Source organism: Octopus bimaculoides, chromosome 5 (genome assembly GCF_046866305.1).
Source record: "Octopus bimaculoides isolate indiv1 chromosome 5, ASM4686630v1, whole genome shotgun sequence".
NCBI classification, from domain to species: domain Eukaryota; kingdom Metazoa; phylum Mollusca; class Cephalopoda; order Octopoda; family Octopodidae; genus Octopus; species Octopus bimaculoides.
In genome coordinates, this window is record NC_142932.1 from 103,768,073 (window position 1) to 103,794,626 (window position 26,554).

At 33.3% G+C, this 26,554-nt stretch overlaps 1 protein-coding gene across 1 annotated transcript; it reads right to left on the minus strand.

Annotated features, from left to right (window-relative positions):
* Positions 1 to 511: 511 nt before the first annotated feature.
* LOC106870164 (eukaryotic peptide chain release factor GTP-binding subunit ERF3A) lies at positions 512 to 26,550 on the minus strand. Its single transcript, XM_014916163.3, has 14 exons — positions 26,282 to 26,550; positions 21,855 to 21,881; positions 19,886 to 20,059; positions 18,211 to 18,244; positions 17,656 to 17,733; positions 15,393 to 15,573; positions 15,149 to 15,303; positions 14,000 to 14,240; positions 11,350 to 11,430; positions 9,648 to 9,749; positions 9,279 to 9,350; positions 9,030 to 9,119; positions 6,036 to 6,207; positions 512 to 2,310 (listed from the first exon to the last, which is right to left on the minus strand). Exons 1-14 carry the CDS (start codon positions 26,484 to 26,486, stop codon positions 2,264 to 2,266), a joined length of 1,659 nt encoding a protein of 552 aa, XP_014771649.1. The 5' UTR covers positions 26,487 to 26,550; the 3' UTR covers positions 512 to 2,263.
* Between the last annotated feature and the right edge of the window lie 4 nt (positions 26,551 to 26,554).

Sequence of the window (26,554 nt, forward strand, 5' to 3'; positions counted from 1 at the left end):
AATAAAGTGGATGATATTTTATGAATTTGTAACAAAACTATTTGTGTACTAAAATATATTTGGTGAGGGTAAAAAAAAGTTCAGCAGGTTTCAGTTAGAAAAAAAAATATATATATAAACCCTATATAACTGAAAAGTTTAAATAATTTACTTTGAGAGGCAATTCTACAAGCCATTGCTTAGGACACTGTTTAACAGCATCTTCATATACAAATCAAATAAATATATTCGTCAATTCCCAATTGCTTTTGTAGAATTGGCCAATTATATCAATCATTTGGTTAAAAACAATGCTCAATTTAATTTCATTAAGAGAATTTTAATTCGAATCTGGAAACAGCAACCCTAACTTCAAATGTTTAACTGGATTCATAATATGGTATTTAAGAAAACACCATTCCCCTAAAATGTTGATAACTTACATGATTGGACATATTTTCTAAATATAACATTCCATACAAAATTCAAAGGTTTCAACTATTATAAAAATAAAAAAAAAACAAGAACTGTGTTAGCTTTTAATTTTATTTTTTTTTCTTCATGGACCAAGTGTTTCCTTGAACATTTTCTAAATTTTTTTATGTAGTAAAAGTTAGGCTTTAGATAAGAATATCTGCAACACCTGATAGCTCTCAACAATAGAGCCATATAGGAGGGTTGACCAAAGTTTTAAACCCAACAAAATCTTTGAGGGTATTGTTCAGAGAAAGAGAGAGGCAAATGGGAACTATAACCAATTGACATGCAAAGATTATCTTTAAATGAGACATAATCTGAAAAGATTATGCAGTGCAGTTTAGACTGGTATATTCAATTCCCCAAATTAAAAAGACCAGGCAGCATTTTATCAGATCTGGAGAGAGGGAACAAAAACAAAAATCTTTGGTACTTTAAAGATTAACTGAGTTAACTATTATAAAAATAAATTTTAAATAGTAAACATGTCAAATAATTCAGGTAATTGCAAAGTTTTTTTCCCTTTCTTGGAAAAACAAAAAGGTTTCAACAAATAATGAAGCTCAAATTTTTAATAACAAGTTCATAAAGACTCATAAACCTCCTGCAACTGCTGCTATCACCAGTTAACAAACAATATTAATTTCAGAAAGAAAACAAACTCTTATGGAGGTTTCAAAATAAATGTATCTCTTCTCTTGCACATAAGAATAAGGAACAGGATAATTTGCATAGGCATTCAATAGAGCCACTAGAAACCCATTAGATTTCTTGCTAAGCATATATGTTTAAAAAAAAAACAAACAAAAAAAAAAAACGGGGATATAAAATTGCAAGGCTTGCTATGGTTTGCAGTCCAGCTGAAGACCAAATTGAAGCATTAGCCTCTTGATGAGAAAGGCATCTTAAAAACTGTCATTGAAATTAATCCGCTTTTGGATCTAAAAATTTTATAATAAAACCCATGTAGTGAGTATTTGATGTAATCAAATGAAAACATGTTTAAAGAGAATGGGGATTAAAATGACTACTGCTTATAGCCTTGAGGATTTTGCTAGTAAACATTGTTTACATCAGGCACAAGGTTTGTTTTAATGATACCCAGTTCATTTTCATCAGCTTCAGAATGTAACTGGTAGATATCTAACTGATCCTGGAGGGATTAAAAGTTAAAAAATGAACCTTTATAGGATTTAATCTCACACGGGACCTCACTAAATTAGACACCATAGAGTTTGTAGTCTGGCTCTCAAAACACCTGTTCCAATCTAATAGTAAAAAGTCAATTTATGGCTGTTTACGCAATTTTGTATTGATCTCACAAAGATTACATGAAACATGTTACTTGCAACAGCTTTTGTATACTACAGTAGTTAATTTATCAAATTAAAATACTTTAAATTAAAATTACCCCTAATAAAATTATGTACTGTAAAGTTACTGTTAGAAATGGTAGTAAATTTTTAAAACAAGAAATGAGAAGCTGAAAGACCTTACAAATGAAATTTAGGACTGGAAGCATGAATGGGGATGGGAGGGAGTGCTGAAGAAAGAAATGTCTTAATTTAGGAAGGATTCATAGTAATTTAAATTTCCTTTATTATTTCTTTATTAACAGACAGCAGATAAAAACTGCTCTCCTGCATGAATTTAACTATGCAAACATCGCTGTTTGCTACATTGTTCATGTCAGTCTTCAATTAGCGTACCACTTCATCATATACATTCCCATTCCAAAAACAGGAATTTATGAGTGTTGGCTTTCCAAGTTCTTCCAAAATACATTAATGTATTCTTATTTTCTATTTTAGTCTCTTATAACTTTCAAAACTTTTCCAATGGCAATAGTTTTACCTGTTAGAAAGAAAAGCAATTATTACAAAATGTTTAACAGTTTATGAGAACAAGATTAACAAACCATATAAATGAAGTGATATACTGTAGCAAATATTTTCAGAAAACCATGATGTGTACATCAGTCAGTATTAACTTGTTACAAAGATTTCAGTATTTAAACGCTGGTACACATTTCATATACTTCAAATACACAAAATTAAGCACACCTTATAAATGCAAAAATGATCAATTTTATAGCAAGAAAAGTAGATTTGAAAGAATTTCCCCCCATCAGTATTCATAGGATTAAAAGGATAATTCAAATGGAAAGTAAATGCATCACTTAATGTGGTGAAGAAGAAAAAACATGGACACTTTTTCTTTGTGTATCTGACAAACCTCATTTGATATTCTACTATTCCAAGTTGGCACCAATTAGTTAACGTATTTATGACTGAGCACAACTAAGTCTTCTGTATGATCTTGTTTGAGCAGTTACTTTTTACAGCTGAATGTTGTTCAAACATGATGAGTAGAACTTATTCCCGCTAGGTATATATACATTCAATACCCTAAATAGTTGGCACACCAATTTACAATTTTATCCAACATATACTCGCTGACAGCCATCATGAAAATGTAACCTCCACAATACAAGTTTATCAGTTTTGTATTTCTATTCATAACGGAAACTTATACTAACTGTAAAACATACAATTGTTACTAACTTCTGGCATATATAATACCAATATGAGACTTCCCTTGCACATAACTAACCCTAAAGATATATTTGAAGGTTATCTTCAGGATTTTGAGTATACAAAGGAAAATATTAAAAAAAACCCTGAAGACAAAGAACGATTAATGGCATGCTGTAATCAACCATAAGAGCTTTCAGCACCAACACAAAAAGTGATACAAATAAAGTTTGCATTTATCGCAGCTTCTGTGAGATATTGGATACATCTGATATGAACAGAGAGATGAAAGTCCTTCACGTATGTTAGATTGAAAAGAAATATATCTGCCACTAACTTACCATGACTGAACTTTTAGCTTATAAAAAGTCAGTTTCTAGGAAATGTTTTGGACAGAAAATTTAGGACTTCATTGCTAGCCTACTAATGCATCACTGTATCCTCCTAAGAAGAATCCATGGCTTGACATTAGTTGCTCATGCACTATTTCTCATAGATCAACATAATGGGTAAAGTTTGATTAGTTATAAGGGCTACTTAAATTGTCAAAATGCAGGTTTGTGGCAATTCACACAAAGGCTATGTGAACAGTTTACTCTTCTATGTGGAAGAAAAATCACTATGTTCCTGAAGTAAACATGGTAGCATTGTTATAGACCTGTCCCTCAATTTATTACTAGTAAGGTATGTACAATCAAATGGAAATTCTGTAATGCAATATGGAGTAGTTATCACCAGACACCTTTGAAAAGGCTACTAGCCCCAGTGATAATATCTTTACAACAAATGTTGAGTAGTAAAGGTGATGTTCCTATTTCAACTGTGATAACAGAAAATTTGCTATGAGAACTGTGCGCTATGCTGGAAAACACATTCCTAAACTTGGGGAGGTGTACTAATTGTAGATGAAGCCATTTTTGTAGCAGTCCAAACCATGTTAATTCAAGTAATTAAATTCTTTAAAAAAAAAAAAAGTTTAGTTTCTTTTCGGACAAATCTCATACACGAAATAAATTACTAATATGTGAGAGTAGTGATCATATATTATCAACAAAGCAAAGCCAACTAGGCATTTTTCAGGAATATCAAACCCATCATTCGAATGTATGTACAATTTTTTATATCTATACCTATATCTGACAGGCAGATAATGTAACTCATAAGCTATACAAAATAACTGTATTTGATTACACTTAACATTCTGAACTCAAATCCTGCCAAGGTCAATTTTAACATTCATCATACAAAATCGAATGCAATCACTAATAAAAGAGCACTACATTTTGGTAGATTTAATTTCTAATTATCAATAAGTTTGGTTCAAACAATGAACAATTATTTCTAAGGACAATATTCTAATCTATACAGATACATTTCCAGTTGTTGCAATTTGAAGTTATTTACTTTTATTTTTCAGCAACAGCAGCCATATTACAATGATAGTAGTGTGCTTATTTTTTTTTTTTAATCAACATGTTAAAAAAAAAAAAAAATCAATAAAGGGGAAATAACTAAGAATTTTTGGCACACACTATCCCCATTATTATATGTACAACCTTGATTTTGCAAACTTTCCACAAGACTAAACTGGTTTGACAACTTGGAAAAAGGGTGTTGAGGTCATACAAGCATTGGGAGGTATCTACTTCTGAGTCTTTTACATGAACTCTCAGCAAATTCAATATTCAACCTTTGTTACAATACTTCTATAGAATTTGAATTTTATTCTTTGTGAGCGAAAAGTATTCAAAATCCAGTTAATTCAAGTGATACAGGCATTTCTCGACATATTCTGTAACATAGGCATTACATAACTTGCTATTTAACAAGAAAAAATGCTGAAGTTATCAACTAGCCTACATAACTGTATATATCTTTATATAGTGCTTAGCCAGTTGCTCCTGCTTCAGTTCACTATTCTATTTGGAATTAATCCATTCTACCTGGTCTGAAGCCATTTATTACTGTAGACTTCAAAACCCTCTTCACAGCAAAAAGATAAAACGCAGAATACTGAGCAAGCAATACAGACTGAGAGTCAAGACTATTGAAAAGGTTGTAAGATGCAACAAAAATTTTAGGAAAATAAGAAATAAGTGGAAATTTTACTGGTGAGTGTGTTAAATTATCAGGCACAAAAAGAAAATGACTCTCCCCAGACACAATAGAATGTGCTTCAACACACAAACTCACAAAGAATCTTGCAAACCAAATCCAAAAACGAAATACACGAGTTGTGGAATTCTGCTTTGGGCTTTGATCCCACTGTGCAGTACCTTGTGCAAGTATCTTCTGCAATAGCCTCAGAAGTAAGATGGAAACAGGGAGCTCTTTGACCAGAATGTTCTAGTTTTTGGGTGTCACACCATTACAGACAATGTAATAGTCCATTCTGTTACAGTGGCTTCTAAGCCACCACCTTTGAGGATCCTAGAAAGGGTATGGAGTTTTCTTTCCTCCTTTGACTAACAAAAGTAGTATCATATGAAAAATGCAGATACTATTCCCAGAGGTTTCAAAACAGAAAATCAAGCAATGTGACATTGATATCCAAAATCTCATCTGAGAGTAAGACAACATTAATAAAAATTCTTTATCTTCTACAACTTTCATATCTAAACATTGTTCTTATGACTTACACCATAAATCTTTTTTGAGAAGAAAAACTCAATGTCCACTGAATACAGATTGAACACTTCATTCTTCCACACTTTTCAGCCTATACATTTTAGCATCGTGTTTGGATACAGAATGAGGCTAAACTTGGCAATATCATCCACACTAACAACACGGCCCCCCCCCCCCTTTAAACATGAGCATTTCAGAATATCTTCCCTGGCCCATTAAAGTACTATAATAGGGACAAACAAATTTAATAAAAAGGAAAGGAATATTTTATTTAATATCCAACAAGTAAAATTCACAACTTATATGCCAAGTGAGGAACATTATCCATCACAATTCAATAATATAAGGTAGTTTATAAATACAGAAAGATAAGAGACAATAAAATATATAAAAAATAAAAGCCTCAAATAACTTTACCTTCATCTCTAAGAGTGAACCGTCCCATTTGTGGAAAATCCTTGAAGGATTCTAAGCAAATCATCCCACCATTTACTTGTATTCGAGCAAGGCCAACTTGGTCTTGTTTTATAAATCTGGGTTTAAGTTGAGTTTTTTCACCAGTCTTCTTGTCAACCAAACATAATAAATGCTATAAAGAAAATGTCTGGATATATAATACAAATAAAAATTGCTAATGGGGTTAGCTTGATTAATGTAAATTGGCATAGTGGTATAAATTTTAGTCTGTTGCTGTTTGTGATCAAACACACTAGATAAATCCATTGTACATCTACCCTTTAAGCTTACAATTAAAAAAATTTATGAGAGTATATTTGAACAAAAAGTCTAGACAGTCACTCCAAAAATCAAACCATTAGTCTAAGAACAAGAGTTTTTAAAGTTAAAAAAAAAAATTTGTTTAAGCATCATTGTAAGAAACAATAGTATTAAAACACCTTGTAGTAAAAGAAAAATCCATATTTGGAGGATATAAAAATGACATTCCAGTCTTGTATAAAAAGCACACTAGAAGCAAATTAACAAGCTAACAGGTTCAAAAGCACAAAATATTGCAAGCAAAAGATATGAAATAAGTTATTGCCTAGGGCCCTAGCTCAACAAAAGTAAAGAATAAAAATTCTAAAATCCAGCAGGAGACTCATTCTGAAGCATCAGAAGGTATGATTCAGAACCAATTCAAATTATTTCTCAATTGTCAAAAAAAAAAAAAAACAAGATTGTTTTACTCATATATTTTTGTGTATTTGATATTTCTTTCATTTGTAAAAGAAATTGTGACAGGATTGAAGCATGTTGGACAAGTTCTCGCATAAATGCTTACCTCTTTCCTCACTATATTTGTGTATCATACTATTTCTCCTCTTCAACTCTTTCCCACAGTATTTCCTTCAAGCATCTTCATATCTCTTACCACATGACACTATTTTCCCTTCTCCTTTCATATACATCTTCTATCCCTCTTTATCTCTTTTTCTGCCTTCAGACTCTTTTATTCCATCTTGTTCCACACTCACATATTCTCATTCTCTCCATCAGTCCAAATCTGTTTTTTTAAAATCATTTTCAATCTACTGCCTGATGCTATTTATAGTTCACTGTAAGTTCAGCATCATAGACTAAGGTTGAAAGTCTACATGGTGAAGATGTGAACTGCAAGCTTTATTCATGGGGCCATTTGGTACCATAGTTTTGTTTTTATTTGGCAACACATCACAACTACTAAAACTTTGTTTGACTTTCTGCTTTACCCTATGGGATATGATGGTGAGTGAAAGTGTTTATACAGTTCTATATTTAAGAGATGAGGAATTATGTACATTATCTACATTTGACAGATATTTGTCCTCATCTTGTTTGTTGTTAACACGTTTCAGCTGATATACCCTCCAGCCTTGGGGAAATTTTGAACCTGGGTTCTCATTTCTAAGGTATTTTTCAATATCATTATTATTATTCAGGTCACTGCCTGGAATCGAACTCGGAATCTTGGGGTTAGTAGCCCGTGCTCTTAACCACTACGCCATGTGCTGTAGTGGTTTATGTTGATCAGTTTTAACTGAAAAGATGTAATGCATCTCCCTCTCTACCTGTATGTGTATATTTCTTCATGCAGGTTTACTTTTAGTGTCCAAAAGTACTACTAACAAAACAGGTTCAAGGTCCAGTCAGCATCTAAACAGCTACACAAGACAGTTGTGTGAATAGGTGGAAATATCTTATGGATGAGATCTCGTATCAAGCACCAGACATCCTACTGCAAACTACCCCAATAACACAAGACACCTTTAAGTTGACACATTGTAAAGAACCATGATGGTTATTTTGGAGTGCTTGGTAGCTATCAATGTGTTTCTAAGAATGAAATAAAAAGGGCAGCAAACAACAAAATTATGTAGCACCATCAAGGAAATTACTGTGCTTAATATACAGAGGAAGAGTAGGCAGAAACTATGTATGGAGTACACAGAGTGAATTATGTTTGCATAAGAGATATATTGGAGCCACAGTTAAGCTGACAGTGAATAAAGACTGTGAGAATTGATACAGAGTCTCAAATTGCTCTGCTTAATAAAATTAAGATTTTAAACACCATTTGCTGAGAAAGAATTATGAACAAAAAATTTCTCTCAAAAACCCATTACCAGTTTTTAAGAAAGGTTTGGTGTATGTCTGTTTGAGAACGATTGATCTAGATGAACTTATCAGTAGGGAAAGAAGTTACTTTGAAAGCATAGCAGCCACAATAAGAAAGGGGGAAAAGTTTAGGAGTTATTTACTGTTTGCTACAAGAGGACTCTTTAGACATGAAGGGTTATGTATGCTTGTGTATGAAGACTGGAGAGAAATGAAACCAGCAGGATCTATTGGATGTGAAATGTTAAGTGTACATCATCAATGTGAGATGAGGAAAAAACTGTAGAAGAGGAATCAGATAAGTGCACAAGAGAACACCACTAGAAAGGACAAAATGGGTATGCATGGAAACAGCTAGGTAAAGAAGTGCCAGGAAATCTAAGTGGTAAAACTGAAGAGAAAGACCAAAGATAGGTGAAAATTGGTCCTCACAAAGATGACAAAGGAATGCAACAATTGGCAAGGCACTGTGTTAGAGAGGACCTATCCAAACCATACAAATATGGAAAAAATAGGTAAACAGATTGCAAATATAAAAGATTTTTTATTTTGAGAACAAGGATGTAGAAATACCGAAATTGCAAGAAACATCTAGGATATGTTTAATAATAAAGGACAAGGAAAATCAAATTAAGACTGAAATGAATGGAGAACTTAAAATATGTGAATGATCCTTTATGTTGGACATGAGGTACATGGGCGACACCAGTTCATATCTATATAAAGAGAGAGAACTTCAATGAACGGCACAAAATTATTTCTAGAAAGTTTAAAACAGGAGAGAGAAAGTGAAAGATAGAGCAAAACCAAACTTACTTTGATTGTTATTTCTTCTGCACAGGCATGGATATGAAGAATAGCACTGTAACCAGCACAAATAATAGATTTGTGTTCTAAGATGACAATCTGTTAAATTAAGACAAAGAAGACATTCTATATCTAACTCAAGTTTATCATTCTTTTCAACATGTAAAATAAAATACTAGCAAAAATAATAATTATATAATAAATTCAAAAGTGTAAAAATTTATATAAATTAGAAATTGACAAAATTAAAACATTAACCTGAGCATCAAATGTTTTCCCTGTATGGCATACATTATCTGGAGAACATATCACAAAACCTGGAGAGACATCCTAAATAAAAAGAAAATATAGAATATAAAATTATGGAATACTTCTGTATAAACAAGAAAATAGTATGAAGGAATTAATCTGAACAGTTTAGTGTGTTATTCTTTGAAATTCACACCAAAAGTTTAATTTACATAATACAGTCCAAGAAATTCTAATGTAACAAGATAAGTCATATGTTTTATAAGGAAACAAATCTGACATCATCAAGGCAAGTTGCAATGTTTTGTAATGACATGTGAAAAATGCTGAAGACCAGATATTTCCGAAATGAATACACAAGGAATAAAAGTATGCTACCTCTTCTTCAACCCCTTGAAGCTTTATTTTTACATTTTCTCCAGCACTAGTGGCATCCGTTTCAATATCGTCAGACCATAACTGCATAATCTTAACAGGAACCTGAAATGATAAAATATCAGAAATTTAAATCCCAAATGTATCACATTTCATCGGATAGATGTATCACTAACATATTTGGTGTATCTAATTTTTAACATGAAAAACAGCTGTAATTTCTGCTGAAAATAACCTCAGCAAAATGATAGGTATCAATTGGATGCTACATGATTAATATTTATCTTTCACATAAAAAGCATTAATTATATGTTTTTAAAAAACTTATTCCACTAAAATCATCTGTGCAACCTTGAGAGAAAAACTTTTGATAAGTACTTTAAATGGCACATAAGCAGTAACAATATTCTGGACAGCAAAGGTTCTCATAAAAAGTACAATGTCATAGATCAAATTTCTCTAAGACTGAAACATCTAAATAATTAGTTAAACCATTTAGATAGAAAATTATGAGGAGTCAACCAAGACTAATGTACCAGTTCAAAACATTGAGGTGAAGAATACAAGAAATGAATGCACACTGATAACCCATGGCTTCCATATATATCATTGTTTTAATGATCACTTTTCAATGCTTGCATGGGTCAGGCATAACTTACCAAGGGAAATCTTTGTGACAGTATTTCTTGTGGCCAGACATGCTCTCAGAGATGATTGGAAATGAATGGTATTGCTTGTATGAGATGTTGCTCATTTACAACTATCACTTGATGCCAAGACAAAGAAACCCAATACAAATATACATACACACATCATCATTTAACACCTGTTTTCCATGCTGGCATGGTTTCTACAGCTGGATGCCCTTCCCAATGCCAACCACTCCAAGAATGAATTGGGTGCTTTTTACAGGCATTGCTCACGATTACATTCTCACTTGGCTTGACAGGTCTTCTGAAGCATGGTATACTCCCAAAGATTTTAGTCATTTGTCACTGCCACTGTGAGGCCTAAAGTCCAAAGGGTGCCTTTTATGTGCTACTGGCACAGGTGTCATTTACGCAACACTGGCTTGACAGCTGTCCTCAAGCACAACATATTGCCCAACATTCAAAGGGTGCATTTTATGTGCCAGCTACATGACACTGGCATCAGCCATGACTGCAATTTCACATGGCTTGATGGGTTTTATATATATATATATATATATATATATACATACACACAAACTTTCAGCTTTTGCTAGTGAAATCCACTTACAGCCTTTGGCCAACCTGAGAATATAGTAGACACGAGCTCAAAATACTGCAGTGGAGCTGCCTACACACACATATGGTGCAGCCTCCTGGCTTCCCAGACCCCCAGTCGAACCATCCAACCCATGCCAGCATGGAAAATGGACCTTAAACGATGATGATGGTAATAGTCTGACCCATGCAAGCATGGGAAAGATGTTAAGACAAGGCATGGCTGTGTAATGAGTTTGCCTCTTAACCACATAGAATGGGGTTCAGTCCCACTGCATGGCACCTGGGGCAAGTGTCTTCTATTATAGCCTTAAGCTGAAAGAAACCCGTGTCTGTCCTCCTACCACTGCTTGACAACTGGTGCTGGTATGTTTAGCTCCCTGTAACCAAGCACAGCTGGACGAAAGAGAGTAAGTACCAGGTTTAAAAGAAAAACTGAAAAGATAATTGATACTTACTTTATTAGGCATGAGGCATAGAGTTTGATTTTTTGATAAACTGCCAGATTCAACCTTTCCAATAACAATTGTTCCCATATCCTATTAAAAAAAAATAAAGAAAAACATGCAATATCCTATGAAAACAATTATGAAAAATATTTTATTGAAGAGGTGGGGGAGAATATCTGACATTAACTTATCTAACCCTTTCACACTTAAATGAAATTCAAGTATATTTGTTTACCAATAATTCAGTGAAGCCAAACTGCTTTCATACTTATTTCACTTTTACATAAGTCAAATAAAGCAAAAGTGCACTGGGTAGGTGGGACCCATAAATCTTGCACATATTACTGACAAATGTAAATATTTAAGAACACAGCAACTAATGACAGAAACAAAGTACAATACAATTAAGGTATTTTCGTTTAGTTGGAGGTGGTCATGGCATGAATTCACAGATCTTGGACAGGTGAAAACAATGTGGTTGGTGTTCAATTTTCTTTATAGGCCTTGGCCAGTTTTGCGATTATAGGGTAGTGGGGGAATCTGAATTTGAAGGGCCCACAAGCTATAGGGCATATTATGGTGCCAGGATATACCAAGGATGATGAAATGAAAGAAATATTATTATGGGTATTAGACAGTTACCCAGAATTACAAATTACTGGAGCAATCAGAAACCTTTTGGTGATCAGTATGTTTCCAGTATTATAATCCGAATACGATTTGTGAAACTGAACCAGTATTTACATGTGAGAGACACTAGCAGTACCCCAGTACGTGGAGAACCAAACTTTGATCCTTTATTTAGAATAAGACCCCTCATTGACTGTGTTCAAAATGCATATAAAACATTTTACAACCCTGAGAGATACTTATCTGTTGATGAGGGCATGGTGGAGTATAAAGGAAGTATATGCCAGGAAAGCCCACGAAATGGGGGATCAGAGTTTGGAAAATTTGTGGGTGCTGCTGTGGATTTAGCTTTCAGATGAGGAAAAGAGACAATGTTAGTCAGCATGGCCTAGGGTATGATGTGGTCTGGAGTTCACTTCCATACCATAACCAGGGCCATATATTATTTTTTGACTGATTTTTTAGTTTGGTCAAACTTGCAGCGGATTTAGAAGCTGTGGCAACGTATACTTGTGCTGCAGTAATTGCTAGTAGAAAAGGGGTGCTGTTGGATTAAAAAAAAAAAAAGTGAAATAATCCAACAGTAGAAAGGAAATCTGCTAGCGACTGCAGAGATAAGAGGCAGATAAATTTTCTATCTAACATTGCACAACCATGTGTAGATGAAAATGGCATCCTGTTTGTGAACCTTAATTATAACAGGTACAAGGGCGGTGTGGATCGGCTGAACCAGATCATTATCCGGTTGGTAGACCGGGTAATAAATAGTGGCGATAGCTGGTTTGGTATATAGTAAACATGAGCATTGTAAATGCATTTATATTATATACCAAATCAGGAGGGTTCGCAAGCAATGCGACATCTGCAGTTCCGAGCAGATGTAGCAACGCAGTTGAGGGCAGGTTATTCCTCCAAAAAAAATAACTGCAGGAAGGAAATGCAAAGCCTGCCAGAGAGATCTTCCTCCGAGTTCAGCTGATCTACATAAATTAGAAAAAATCGGGGGTCGCAAAGGCAGTGCCGTGAATGTCTACATCAACAAAGATAAACTCCCAGTGGATGGCCAGTTGAAACATCTTTCCAATGTGCATTCTGCAAGGTTGCAGTATGTAGAGTGGGATGTTTTACAATTTTCTATGATAGAAATATTGTGTGAATATTGCTTGTATATATGTGTAATTAGATTGTATAAATATTTTTCAAATTTACTTAGCTTTACTTGTAAACCTTTATTATATATGCTCCCATGTATTCATGTATGTGTGTGAGTATATTTCATTTAGTTGATGTATTTAATTTTCTAGTTTTCCTCTAAAACAAATTCCAATATTTCAGTTTATTTTAGCTTTATGGTACACCTGTTCTGTGCATTAAATTCAACTGATAATCTAGTGATGTGCACAATTCTTCTATATCAAAATGTTGTTGCATACCCAATTAAATATTAGCTGATGACTCATTATGTTCCAAATATCACATTAATATGTTAAGTAAAAACGTTACAGTTGTTTAATGAAACTAGTCTAAATTAATGATTATTTTAGAATTTAACTGAAACTCATGAGGGGTGTATTTTGGTCAGAAATATAGTAATGAAAGGGTTAAGAGACAAAACAGTCAACCGTTAGTGGCTAGGAAATGGTAAATAAACAAGACTGGAAAAGAAAATCCGAGCCTGAGCAGCTGGAAGTTTTTATCACTCATGTTCAAGTGAGAGACGTTATATAGGCACACACTGCATATAATAAATGAAATTGGGAGGCTTGGAGAGCAGAGATGGTTTGAGATTAAGTGGCTTCCATAGGGAGTATGTAGGATAGTGGACTGAAGTCCACGGATAATGGTTTAGAATTTAACTGCTTAACACACAACCATTTCAGTTTGACTTGGGTATTTTAAGTACTCCATCATTAAGTAATTCTGACCTCTAAAAAATCAACTATACCATTTTAATTGCAGTCATCGTGAACATTTTTCCAATATAACATAATTGAGAGTTTGGGGGGGTTGGGAAAAATCAAAATAATACCTTGTATCTATCAACAACTGGTACCCTTACAGGGCCATCTGAAGCTCTGTTTAGTGAGGGCATATCATCTAAATATTGGATTAATGCTGGCCCTCGGAACCATGGACACACTTCTTCTGATACTACATCTTTAAGGAAAGCACCAGTTAATCCTGACACTGGCATAAAATAAATATCTGTTTTTGGATTAAAGCCACATTTTCTTAGGTAAGGTATAAGCTTATCATGACATTCATTGTACCTACAAGAAAAAGAAAAAAAAAAGAACCTACTAAATTAAGTTCTTGCGATCCATTAAAGACAATACAGACGAAACTGGTCTAGTCATACAAGAATTACACTCTTAACAGAACTGATATTTTAATCCATGAGAATCAACAGTAAACAGAAATTAAAGAGTCTCTACATCTTTAATTACCAACTGGATTGTAATTTTTCGGAATTACATCTGGCCCTTATAATTTAGTTTGTTAAAGTTCTTTATATTTTCAGTTCACAAAAATACTCAAGTGCATCATAATTAAAATAGTGTACACATGTTAATAAGAGTTCCTGTATCTCCAAATCTATGAAACAGTTGTGGTAACAAATTAAAATATTAAACATGCCAAGATTCATTAAGACAATCTCCTAAGCTTAAAAAAATCCAAAGCAATGAGAAGCTGTAAAATGAATCTTTTTGTTAACCTATCTCAAACAACACACTGCCTAGGTTCCAATTACTTTTCAAGTAACCAAAGATTTAAAGAATAAGCAGCAAAATATTTGTTTAAAACCTAAATATTAAACTTGTGTTTGGAGCACAACTAAATATTACACAAATATAGAATGAAATTCTTACCACAAAACTAAGATATTACTTCAGTTTAATGTAAATGTAATTAAATTTTTTAAAAATAAAATACACTTTAAATATGATCAGGATTATCAGGTTAGTATTTAACAAAATCTGTACCCATTCATAGCAACAATTCCTTTTTTCATAAATTCAATGTATATTAGATTGATAAAGCCAAATTGCAAAGCTTTTCTACCGATTCAAAAAGTGACCATCATTTGGCATTTCCTTTTTCACTGAATGCTATGAAATAGAAGCTAATATTCAAGACATTAATAACTTTCTCTACCAACATAAATAAGCTACTGTACCGTTTTTCTGACCATTCTACTGTTGGGTCATCCATTTTATTTATGAGAACAACTAAATGTTTCACACCAGCTGTCTTCGCTAACATTGCATGTTCTCTTGTTTGTCCACCCCTTTCAAATCCAGTTTCAAATTCACCCTTTCTGGCAGAAATCACCTAAAAGATGAAAATAAAATAAAATATCACAAAATGTTATGAGAGAGAGAAAGAGAGAAGAAAGAGAAAAAAAGTAAAGAAAAACTCACAAGAATAGCCATATCAGCTTGCGCAGCACCACCAATCATATTTGGTACAAAGCTTTTATGACCTGGAGCATCTAAAATGGTAAAATGTTTTTTTTCAGTCTCAAAATATGCTCGTCCAACTTCCACAGTTTTCCCCTTTTCACGTTCCTCTAAATTTGTATCCAAAGCCCAGGATAAATACCTTTGAAAAAAGAAAACACAAAACAGTAATATTTTGCTTAGCGAGTTTGGTAGTAAATACAAACAAAAACCAATATATTTCATAGAAAGGATATGATTCCTGTACAGCCTAGAAGCAAAATCTATGGAAGTGGGGGAATATTTCACATTTGTCTGTTTAATTACATTATAAAATTTTATAACAATTATTTCAGAATAAAGTGCTCACACAAGACATTTTAGAAATATGTACCTCATGTCAGTAATTACTCAGGTAGGCAGTTGGTGGGTGACCTTTATGTAGTAAAACACACAAAAAATAAGCAAAACACAGGTGCGCAACTGAGTTGAAGGCAGATTTACTTCTGCTTTTATAGCACAAAGCAAAGAGTGTTGTAGGAGTGTACTCAGCACATGTACTACAGCAGTACTATGTGCAGTTTAAATACTGAGATTGAAAAGCTGGGGTGAATCATGCCTACCTAATCTACAAAAAAATAAAATATTTTGCATTTTATGCACAGTAATCCGAATAACCTTCATAATTTTATTGAAATAGGTACATATTTTGCTATAAAAAGGAAAATGTTGCTATTGATCCATTTTATTCAAGGTAGGCATTGCCTACCTAGGCAGCATGTCCCTACCAAATGTCTTTCATAAAGCATAGACTTCAATTGTAATAACTACATCGAATGATTATTTTGCCAACTTTTGACCTCAGTGATTTTTGATATGCTCAGTTTAACCATAATGAAGGGTACAAGATCTTTTCTATAAAAGATATTTCTTTACAAAATCCAATCTAAACACTGAATATTGCTGGATGATGGTATTACTGAACTGAGTCAAGCTCCAAAAAGGTTCTTTAATAATAAAAAATGATAAACTTGTTCTATTTAAATAGGTTACCATTAAGCAGCCATTTAGATTTAAAAGGAGTTATAAATTTAACCCTTTAGCATTTAAACCAGCCATATCTGGCCCAAAATGTTCAAACTGGCCCTGCACACCTCCCCTTCTAAAAATAAACTACCGCATTATTAGAATCTTGAAACTACAAGATAATTCATGGTTAATTCAAAACAATGTGAATAGATAAGCATTACATTTAATCTGAATGCTAAAGGGTTAAGAGCAGGCATGACCATGTAGCTAAGAAGTTTGCTTTGTAATCATGCTTAGATCAACCCCACTGTGTGGATGATATTGGTTGGTGCCCTCTACATCATTTAATGTCCGTTGTCCACACTGGCATGGTTTGGACGGTTTGACCAAGGCTGGCAAACTGAGGGCTTGCACCAGATTCCAGCCTGATTTGGAATGGTTTCTATGGCCGAATGCCCTTCCTAATGCCAACAACACCAAGTGTCATGGGTGCCTTTATGTGCCAGTTGTGTGGCATCAGTATCTGCTAGGACTGATTTCACTTGGCTTGCTAGGTTTTCATTGAGTAAAATTTGGCAGAAACTTAAAGAAACCTGCCAGTATACAGGTGTCTATGGAGACTGCGTATTCAGCTGTTTACACTGATTGTAATCAAAGCATTTTTCATATAAATGGTGTTGTTTATTTTCAGTCCTCCATGAATGTATATCCAGCTGTTTGATAAACTGAGGAAATTATTACCTTGCTTGGAAACAGGTGAGATTTGACATCAGGAAAGGCATCTGGCTGTAGAAAATTCTACTTCAGTGAAGTCATGCCTGATCCAAACAAGCATGGGAAAGTAGACATTAAAATGATATTCTATCAAAGTATTCTACTTATTTCAGTCATAGCGGCTATGCTATATCCATTATTATTATTATTATACAATGGCTAACTGTGTGAATGCGCATGACTTAATGTTTAGAGAGTCGGATTTACAATTGTGAGATTGATTCCTGGACTGGACTAGGTGTTGTGTTCTTGAGCAAGACACTTATTTCATGTTGCTCCAGTTCACTCTACTGTAGAAATGAGTTGAGACATCACTGGTGCCAAGCTTTCTCAACCTTTGCCTTGACAAAATTTGTGGTGCCCCTTCTTGACCGAAGGGAGTCTTTACCTTTTACTATAGCGGTTAATTATTACAAATAATAAAAATAAGGAAATAACTAACCATGTTTCTCTATTCTTTTCTTTAGCTTCTTTTTCATATTTTTCAAGAGTTCTTTTGTCCACCATGCCAGTCAAATACCTGTGTAGTATAAATTAAAAAAAGAGAGGCTATTTTGATGTTTAAAATAAAAATAATTATAAACACAGGAGGTGGAAATTCTGAGTAGTTGGAAGATACTGAATATCTGACATTTATATTCAAGCCATCTTATGGATTTCAATTTTCAGTCATTCTGAACACCTTACTACAGAATAAATACCAACATTCATTCTCATTCCTTTACAACTGAAGCACAAATTCTTCAATGTCACTTGCAGTACTATTCAATTTATATAAAAAAAAAGTCATAGTTAATTTAGCTTACAAATCAGTTTTTAAAAAAAATTTTTTTAAATTAACTTCATTTATGAAGCCTTTCACCAATAAATTTACATAACTAGAAATAGTAAAATCTGTTGAGAATGCCAAACTGCTAATATGAATACAGATATACCCAATATCATAAAAATCATTCTATTTTCAACAATGAAAACAAGATAAAAACAAAAATCTTACATTATATGACCACCAATTGTGGATTTTCCAGCATCTAAAAGATGAAATGAAAGAAAAAAATTACTCATGGTTACAATAACAAATTTAATGAGATTAAAATGATAGCAATACAAAAGTTATTAGTAACCTATACTAACAATAGTCATTGCATTAAACAAGCTACAGGTGCTAAATTAAATAAAAACAATGAAATATCTGGCAACATTTCCTTACATATCACTTAAAATCCAAAATCTTTCCATGATAATAATATCACCCCCCCCCCAAGTCAAATTCAATGATCAAATTATAATTGGTAATTTATGCAATACATTTTACTAAGCATCCTTTACAACATAAATTATGCTATTGTATCAAGAATACTGTATATCTTGGCTAACAGATATTTTTACTTGTATCTCAGGAGAGTCATTATGCCAACAATAAATATTGGTTAATCACTTAGCCAATTTACTAAAAATAACAAAAGTGAAACAGAGCCAGTGTGTGTGTGTGTGTGTGTATATTACTAGCATAATGAACCGAGATACATCAAAATCTGTTTCAACAGGAGTTCACATCAAGAATCTTGCAAGCCAAATATAGAAACAAGGTATATTTAGCATATTTACTTTAATCCTTCCTAAAAATTCAATTGAGTCTATAATTAAAAGAATTATAATCTCATGTTAAGTTTACTATGTGTTCACATATGTGCATGTATGAATGTGTGTGTGTGTGTGTATATATATATATATATATATATATATATATATATACACACACCATCAGTTAACATTCACTTTTCATGCTGGCAATAGTTGGATGGTTTCATAGAAATTGGCAAGCCAGAGAACCACACCAGTCTCTACTGTCTGCTCTGAAAATGTTTCTACAGCTGGATGCCCTTCCTAATGCCAACCACTTTACAGAGTGGATTGAGTGTTGTTTTTTTTTTGTTTTTTTTTTTACATGGCACCAGCACAGCCACCAAGTAACTTGCAAGACAAAGACCCCTCGGTTGGGAGAGGGAGTAGTACTACTGAGGGAGGTGGCTTCATGCTGGTTGAGAGGTTGAAATATAAACAGAGGGATAGAGATAGATGTCTTACTATAGAGGAGATACTTGGTTACCCCAGTAAGAAAAGAAAGAACACACACACAATGTTAATTTTATGACCACAATTCTATGCTAGCATGAATTGGCTGAATATGACCCAGATGCTGCTTTACAAGCTAGATATCCTTTCTGATCCTACCCATTACCTATTTTATACCCAAGCGATGTATTTTTTTTTTTATACACCATTTGTCTTTGAAAGTATAGAGGACAATATGTTAATAAGGAATGACAAATGTCACTTTTTGATCAACACTTTTCATTCAAAGACATGGAATGTAAAACTCCTCTCACACACACGACAGGGTTCTGTCCAGTTTCCATCTAATAATTTCAGTTACAAGGCCCCTGCCAACTTGAATTTGAAGTAGAAGACACCCAAGGTGCCATTTAGTGCAACAGAACTCTTGTTAACAAAAAGAACTCCGTATCCATGCAGTCATGCCTGCATCTACACACAGACTATATATGTGTAGCAAGAGTGAGAGGTTCTCAAATTATTACTTTAGAAAATATTGCAATATACTTAAATTTGATCAATTATACAATATAAATGCAACTTTTTATAATACTTACCTACATGACCTATAAAAATAACATTTACATGTTCTTTCTTGACACTTGGTGCTGCTATATCTTTGTTTTTCCGTTTTGGTTTAATGGAAACATTTTCAACTTCCATTGTTTCAACAGCATTGTTTGACTTTTCTTCTTCCTCTTCATCTTCAACATTGTCAGCCCAGTCATCAGCTTAAAAGATATTTAATAAAAAATTATACAAAATGAGAGAAATTAAGCAACATTTTTAGATAATCTAAAGTAAAAACATTTGATAAATTCCAAATCAAGTTAAATACTATAAAGTGGCATATGCATTACAATTTTTGTTTTAGAAATGATAGCAGAAGCAATTACTCATTTTGAGCTAAATTAACAATAGACAAGCCAACTTTACTAATACGAGGAAGGAAACAGAAAACTAACTTAGCTCAGCCAAACTGGCAACTTCATTAGTGCTGCCATGATCAAAGACCCAGTATACTCTATAAAATGGCTAGCATTAGGAAGATCATCCAGCCACAAAAACCATGCCAAAGTAGACATTGGAGCACAATTATGCTGAAATCCTGATGATCTTTTGTTTGTTAGACCTGTATCTAGGGACCATGACTACAAGCTTGTTTTTGGATAGTAACATCAGAAATATTTTTTTTTTATACAAAATGAATTCATATGCCTCACCTTCCTCAACTTGTCAGATCTTGACAAACCATCTAACCCCTGCCAGTATTGAAAATAAATGCTTAAAGCTAATGATGATGAGAATTTTAAATGTTTTCAACCCTCTCACCTTAAATCCAGAATTAAAATTAAATGGTTATACAAAATGGTTTTATCAATGTCTGTTCCTAATACAAATGATAGAAAGTAAAACCAAGCCTGGGATCCCACAGACAAAATTTTTATTCGCAAACTTAAAATAACCCATATGAATATAAAATTTAGACAAGCAAGCAATTCACAAATTAATGAAAGTTAGAACCCTAAGTGAAATAGGTAAGACATGGATTCAAAATTATTTTGAATTTCACCCTCCAACTTCCCAAGACATTTTTTAAGCAAGATTTAATCCATTGCCCACTAAACCCTACCATTTGACTATTGGGTATTATCAGTAGAGTGCTCTCTACACTAAGCATTCAAGTCCAAGCCTCCAGCCAGAAAATAGCTTCTGCTTATCAGCCTCAGAGGCCTTGAGGGCATGGGTCCTGTCCTACTTACCCCACTCTCCAAGTCATGAATTTGGTAATATAGGTGGTTTAAGTGAGACAGTATCTGAAAAGGTTAGTCGTTCATACATTTACCAAAAGTACCAGCTAGTGCAAAGACGAATCATGTCAATGAATGAAGATGAATAAAAAGTTGTTAGAGTTGACAAGTGTTGGTTAAAGCCCATCCCAAATCTTCTTGGTATTCATTATCTATTTTATTCATACCTTCAGCTCAGTCATTTGTATTTATATTGTACCTATACACAGTTCACTAGCATTCAGCCTATTTTCTGGTTTGCAGAATTTGCAATTCAACCAAACTTTATACTCTTTATATTCTAAGTATTTATTGTTCATGTTTCACAAGCATTAAGATTTGAATTCTAACTCTAAAGTAATAGATTTTCCATCAATCAATATTAAAATAGATGTTAATTTTTTATACATAGACAAACTGTTGTTTTCTTTTTACTCATGCTTCAAAACTGAGCAATCTGGAAAAAGATAATTACTACTTCAGAATCCAATTATGTGTTTACATGCATATAATTGGATAAAGATACACGAAGTATATTTAGCATTGTTTATATTAAACATGTCATTCATTAATGTGATGTTGCAATTCACTATCTAAAATAAACTTTACATCAATTTCACTCTGTTTACTGAATTACCAAAATGAAAAATTTGATAAGAAATTAAGAAGTTTGGTCTTTGAAACCACTGAAATATCTTATGGGATGCAGGGAAGGAAACAAAACAAAAAAACTTACCAACATTGCTGTCATCCATTTCATCATCTATGAATGACAAAAGTTATTAAAATTAAATTTAAAACAATTTGGCATAGGTAATGATTGAATTAATTAAAACAAATCGAATTTAGAAAAAAAAAAAAAAAAAAAAAAAGTTGGTGGCATATCTATAGTCAAGCATATAGATGTCTACAAACCCTTACCACACAGTAAAGTTAGGGGAATGGATTGGAGAATTAACAGAGCATCAGACGAAATGCTTTGCAATATTTGTTCTAGCTCTTTATATCATGTTCAAAACCTGCAAAGGTAAACTTTGCCTTTCATCTTCTGAGAATCAATCGGTTAACAGTAAAGTACTAAGGTTGATGTAAACAACTATACTCCTCCAAAATTTTGTCTTTATACTTAGGTGAGAGATTATAACGCAGCAATGCAAGTTAGTATTTATCCGTTCATGGAGACAGTATTAAAAAAAAAAGAAGAAGCATACACAACACCGAAGCTTAATAAAACTAAACTAAGTTGAAATTCTGATGATCTGTTTGTTAGACTTGAATTTAGGGACTACAACTACAAATTGGTTTTCAAATATCAAGGTTAGAACTATTTTACTATACAGAGTGAATTTATATGCTCTGCAATATGTAATTTTCCTCATCTCCAATATCAGCAGAAACTACCAACATTTCAATGTCCTCTTTTCTATGTGTCAGATGGAATTTGAGGCAGCTTTTCTACAACTGGATGCCCTTTTATTACCATCCCTTACCCGTCTCCATGTAGAGTAATATTACTTCATGGTCAAGCAGGTTTCCACAGAATATTGGACACAAACGGCATTGCTTGCATGACAATAAAATTCATTTACAATTATTATGTTAAAACGGAGGCAGGCAGACACACACACACACACATATACAACAGATTTCCTTCAGTTTTCGTCTACCATATCCACTCATAAGGATTTGGTTGGCCTCAGAATATAGAAGGCATTTGCTCAAGGTACCACAACTGGGATTGAACCAAAAAGCCACGTGTTTGGGAAACAAACTTCTTACCACCTACACAGTATTTATAGCAATGATAATGTTATATCTATTGGAATCTAACCCCCAAATGAGATCTAATCAAGCAGTCCTATTCCATGCAAATAGTCGACTGAATAACTAAATGCAAACTACAAACATGTATGTTTCAGTTATGCAATACCTTCGCCTGAGAACCTTACTGCACACTCATACCTGCTGCGTCGAATTGTATGGGGTACAAAGACAATCTGGACACATAACCCACTAAAAACCTTGCTTGGACACACAATTGAAGACCTTGCCGTTATATTGTAACTCAGGATCACTTTAACTTTACAGAGCAGTTCATTCCTTTCTTTGTTACATTGTAGTTCAGTAAACTAACGAAATACCAGTCAATTTTATTGTGTGCATCTATTGCTATTCTAACAGGTACCTATTTGAAGCCAAGTAAGCTGGAATACTGACAATGTATAGAGCGGTGATGAAATAGAAACAGATTGATAATCCAGTACTCGACTGATTAGACCAGTTGTAACTTTCGTGTTCTAGCTTAGGGTTATAAACATTACTTTGAATGTTATTTCGTGTCTACGAAAATGGGTATTCATGAAGCTGACTATTAATCAATCTAAAAGTAAACTGTTACATTCTTCACTATTATATCAATGAAAATAACAGAAAAGAACGTGTTTACAAGAGAGTCATATTACACATGAAATTAAACGAACAGATGACATCTCAGAATTACCATCTTGAAATATTTCAATCTCAGAATAAGCGAGCGACAAGTAAGAAACAGGTTGAAACCCAGATCCCCTTCCTTTATTAGACAGGTCAGAAGTCCAACGTTAATCGGAATATTTTAAAGATACGAGTGTAAAGGGTTATAAGCTCAACATTTAAAAATGGGAATTGAAGTTCAAGGAACATATTCATAAAATGTAAAAATCAAATCAAATCAACAATAGATATTGTAGTATCGCATTTAAGATAGCAAAACGGTTGAGCAGATAAGGATACCGAATATATTGGTACTGGATATGTGCAGATATCCGAGGTATTTATCATCTAGGAAATTTAACACGAGTGGACACTTGCTTATTGGCGTTTTACAGGTGAAAATGGCTGACTGGTAAAAAAAACTGAGTCAACAACAGCAATCTCAGTAGTAGGCATTGCCCAGTAATATAATTTAGAAAGAACAATTAAGACATTATAGGATAGTAGCTGAAACATTAATAATTAGACAAATGTATTGCGAAAAGCATCTAATTTTGGGTTCTTGCAACCGTAGTTTCATATATGGTGCAGAAAATTCAGATGTTTAACCCGAGGTTAGCCCTGACTGAGCAGACATGAAGCGTTCACGCTGCGACCATCCCATCTTTGTTTAGGATATATCTGGGATTAGATCCTGTTAGATACACGTCTGTTTCCCCTTTTAAAAAGACAGGGTGTGTTTTGAAGGAAATTTGACTGCTATTTCTAGTAGGTCGAGCGACCGCGTTAAAGCCCCCCCCCCCCATCCCACGGTTATCTTTTTTGGCGGCCCAACTAAGGGAATATTTAAAAAAATCTAATGCGAGTCGATAGGCCATGTCGAAATAATATATTAAAATCCGATTTAATATTGAATTTATTGGTGAATTTATCACCAGATGTTTTTTCTTCTTGATAACACATGCATTCATCAGAGGGAAAAAAAAAACTGCATTGTAACGTTCAACAATAAAAGATGAGTTTTAAATATTGAAGCGATTTATGCTGTAGAAATGAAAATCGACAATCTATACAAAAACTTGATATATCAATTTAATTCTGAGAGAGAATAAAAAAGGCTGCCACAAGCACGATGGGAATATTTCGGCAAGGCTAATATAACACGAGACCAGATGGTAGCTTCTTCATGAGATTATATTTTTTGACTTTTAAGTTAAACAATTACTTGTTGAGACAGCGGAAACCATGGAAAAGGAAACATTTAATATATGCAAACAACATAATTAAAAACTGCAGACTGCATAAAGAATTACTTTTCAATATTAAATATGGGAGCAATTTAAATTTATCACACTAAAAATACACAACATTCTGCTACAGCTATAAATTCAAGTGATTTACTTTACTTATAATATTTTTTAAATAAAATAATGTGGCGATTGCAGTTTTAATTCTTAAAATGGTCATTTATTACTAAGAAGGAAAGAGACGAAAATCGAAATATATGGATACAAATGGCTACCTTATGGAATACAAAATAAACCCACGGTTTCAAATTGAACATACTATTCTTAGTTACACGTATATATATAAAACGAGATGACGTTACAATTTTAACATCTATACAACCCAAGTTCAGACATCTGAAAATTGCCCCTTCGGAATTATTCTGTTTAAATTGTCGACGATTAATTCTTTAAATTACATTTGGGTTTATAAAAAAAAATGCTTGGGTAACAAAAGCACTTCAGGAATTGTCAGGTGGTCTTTCATGATCGAGCTAGGTCACCATACTTTGGCGAATATAAAACAATAGTTGCATTAAATCGTGTTAAAATTACCTAGAGTCAACTAGTCCAAGAGCTATTTTCTGTAACGCATTATGTATTTTACTTAGCGTTATTCAGAAACTATTTCACAGTATCTGAGGAAAAAATATATCGTGTATAATTCTTACATTTCAACACATGTACCTGAAATTGAAGAATTTCAATCATGAAAGGTTCTAAGGACGGGGTGGCTAATATGCTTTTGGGGGTAAAAATGACTTTTAATCCCAAACCAGGTATTAAAATACTTATGCCAGTCTAAAATGTTTATTGGAATACTATTCATAAGGTCTTCGTTTATCTAGACATCAATGTATGTGATATATATATATATATTAAAAAAGGGAAAGCCACAAATTTATTCACGAATCAATATACTAAACTGACGTTTATTACCGGTGAACAAATGGGTGTGTGGACTTACTTTTTCTTAACTAAAAATAATAGTAGTTTGACATTAAAAAAGAAACGACAAAAGAAAATCGTTCAGATGCCTTTAAAAATAAAATTTAAATGTATTAGCTAAGAAGTATCTGAATGCATAAATGCTTTAGTTATCTTTATAATGTGCCCAAAACAGATTACAAGAATATACTAGTTGAACATAAAGTGGGTGTTTCATATTCCTATTAGAAGAATACTAAAATAGGCCCCCGAATTTATGGCCACGTCAATTAAATGTGGTCAGCATGTCGATTTCACTGAAGCTACTGGGAATAGTAATGCTAGTAAATCTTCAGAAGAACAGTATTTTTAGGCAGCGTTTAGCAGGAAAAATATGTATAAGTAGACAAGCTATGTTGGGATATTTACAATCAATAATGTAAACTATTATCATTTATTTGGTTTGTACATTAATTACCTTGTAGACTTTCAGGATCTTTCATGAACGAAGGTACGAATTCAGGAGCATGTACATTTTGACCAGGAACGAATTCTGCAGCATTAACATTTAAGTAAGATAAAGTAGAATTTAATTCATCCAAACTCGATTCGTTTTCAGGAGAATCATTCAGACTTTGTTCCCAGGAGTCTGGGGCACTGTTATCATTATCTTCAGAGGCCATAAGTGTTTTTTCTGTTAAAAAGTCTCCTCTAAAATTTGCTGAACTCTGCACGGACACCGCGTGTGGAT

What these genes read in the sequence shown, in the direction of transcription:
- LOC106870164 (XM_014916163.3), bottom strand. Translation starts at nt 26,486, where the DNA reads ATGGCCTCTGAAGATAATGATAACAGTGCCCCAGACTCCTGGGAACAA. An exon ending in AAGCTGATATGGCTATTCTT is followed by an intron (nt 15,304 to 15,392) that starts GTGAGTTTTTCT and finishes TTCATCTTTTAG; the next exon opens with GTGATTTCTGCCAGAAAGGG. An exon ending in GTAGAATGGTCAGAAAAACG is followed by an intron (nt 14,241 to 15,148) that starts GTACAGTAGCTT and finishes TTTTTCTTGTAG; the next exon opens with GTACAATGAATGTCATGATA.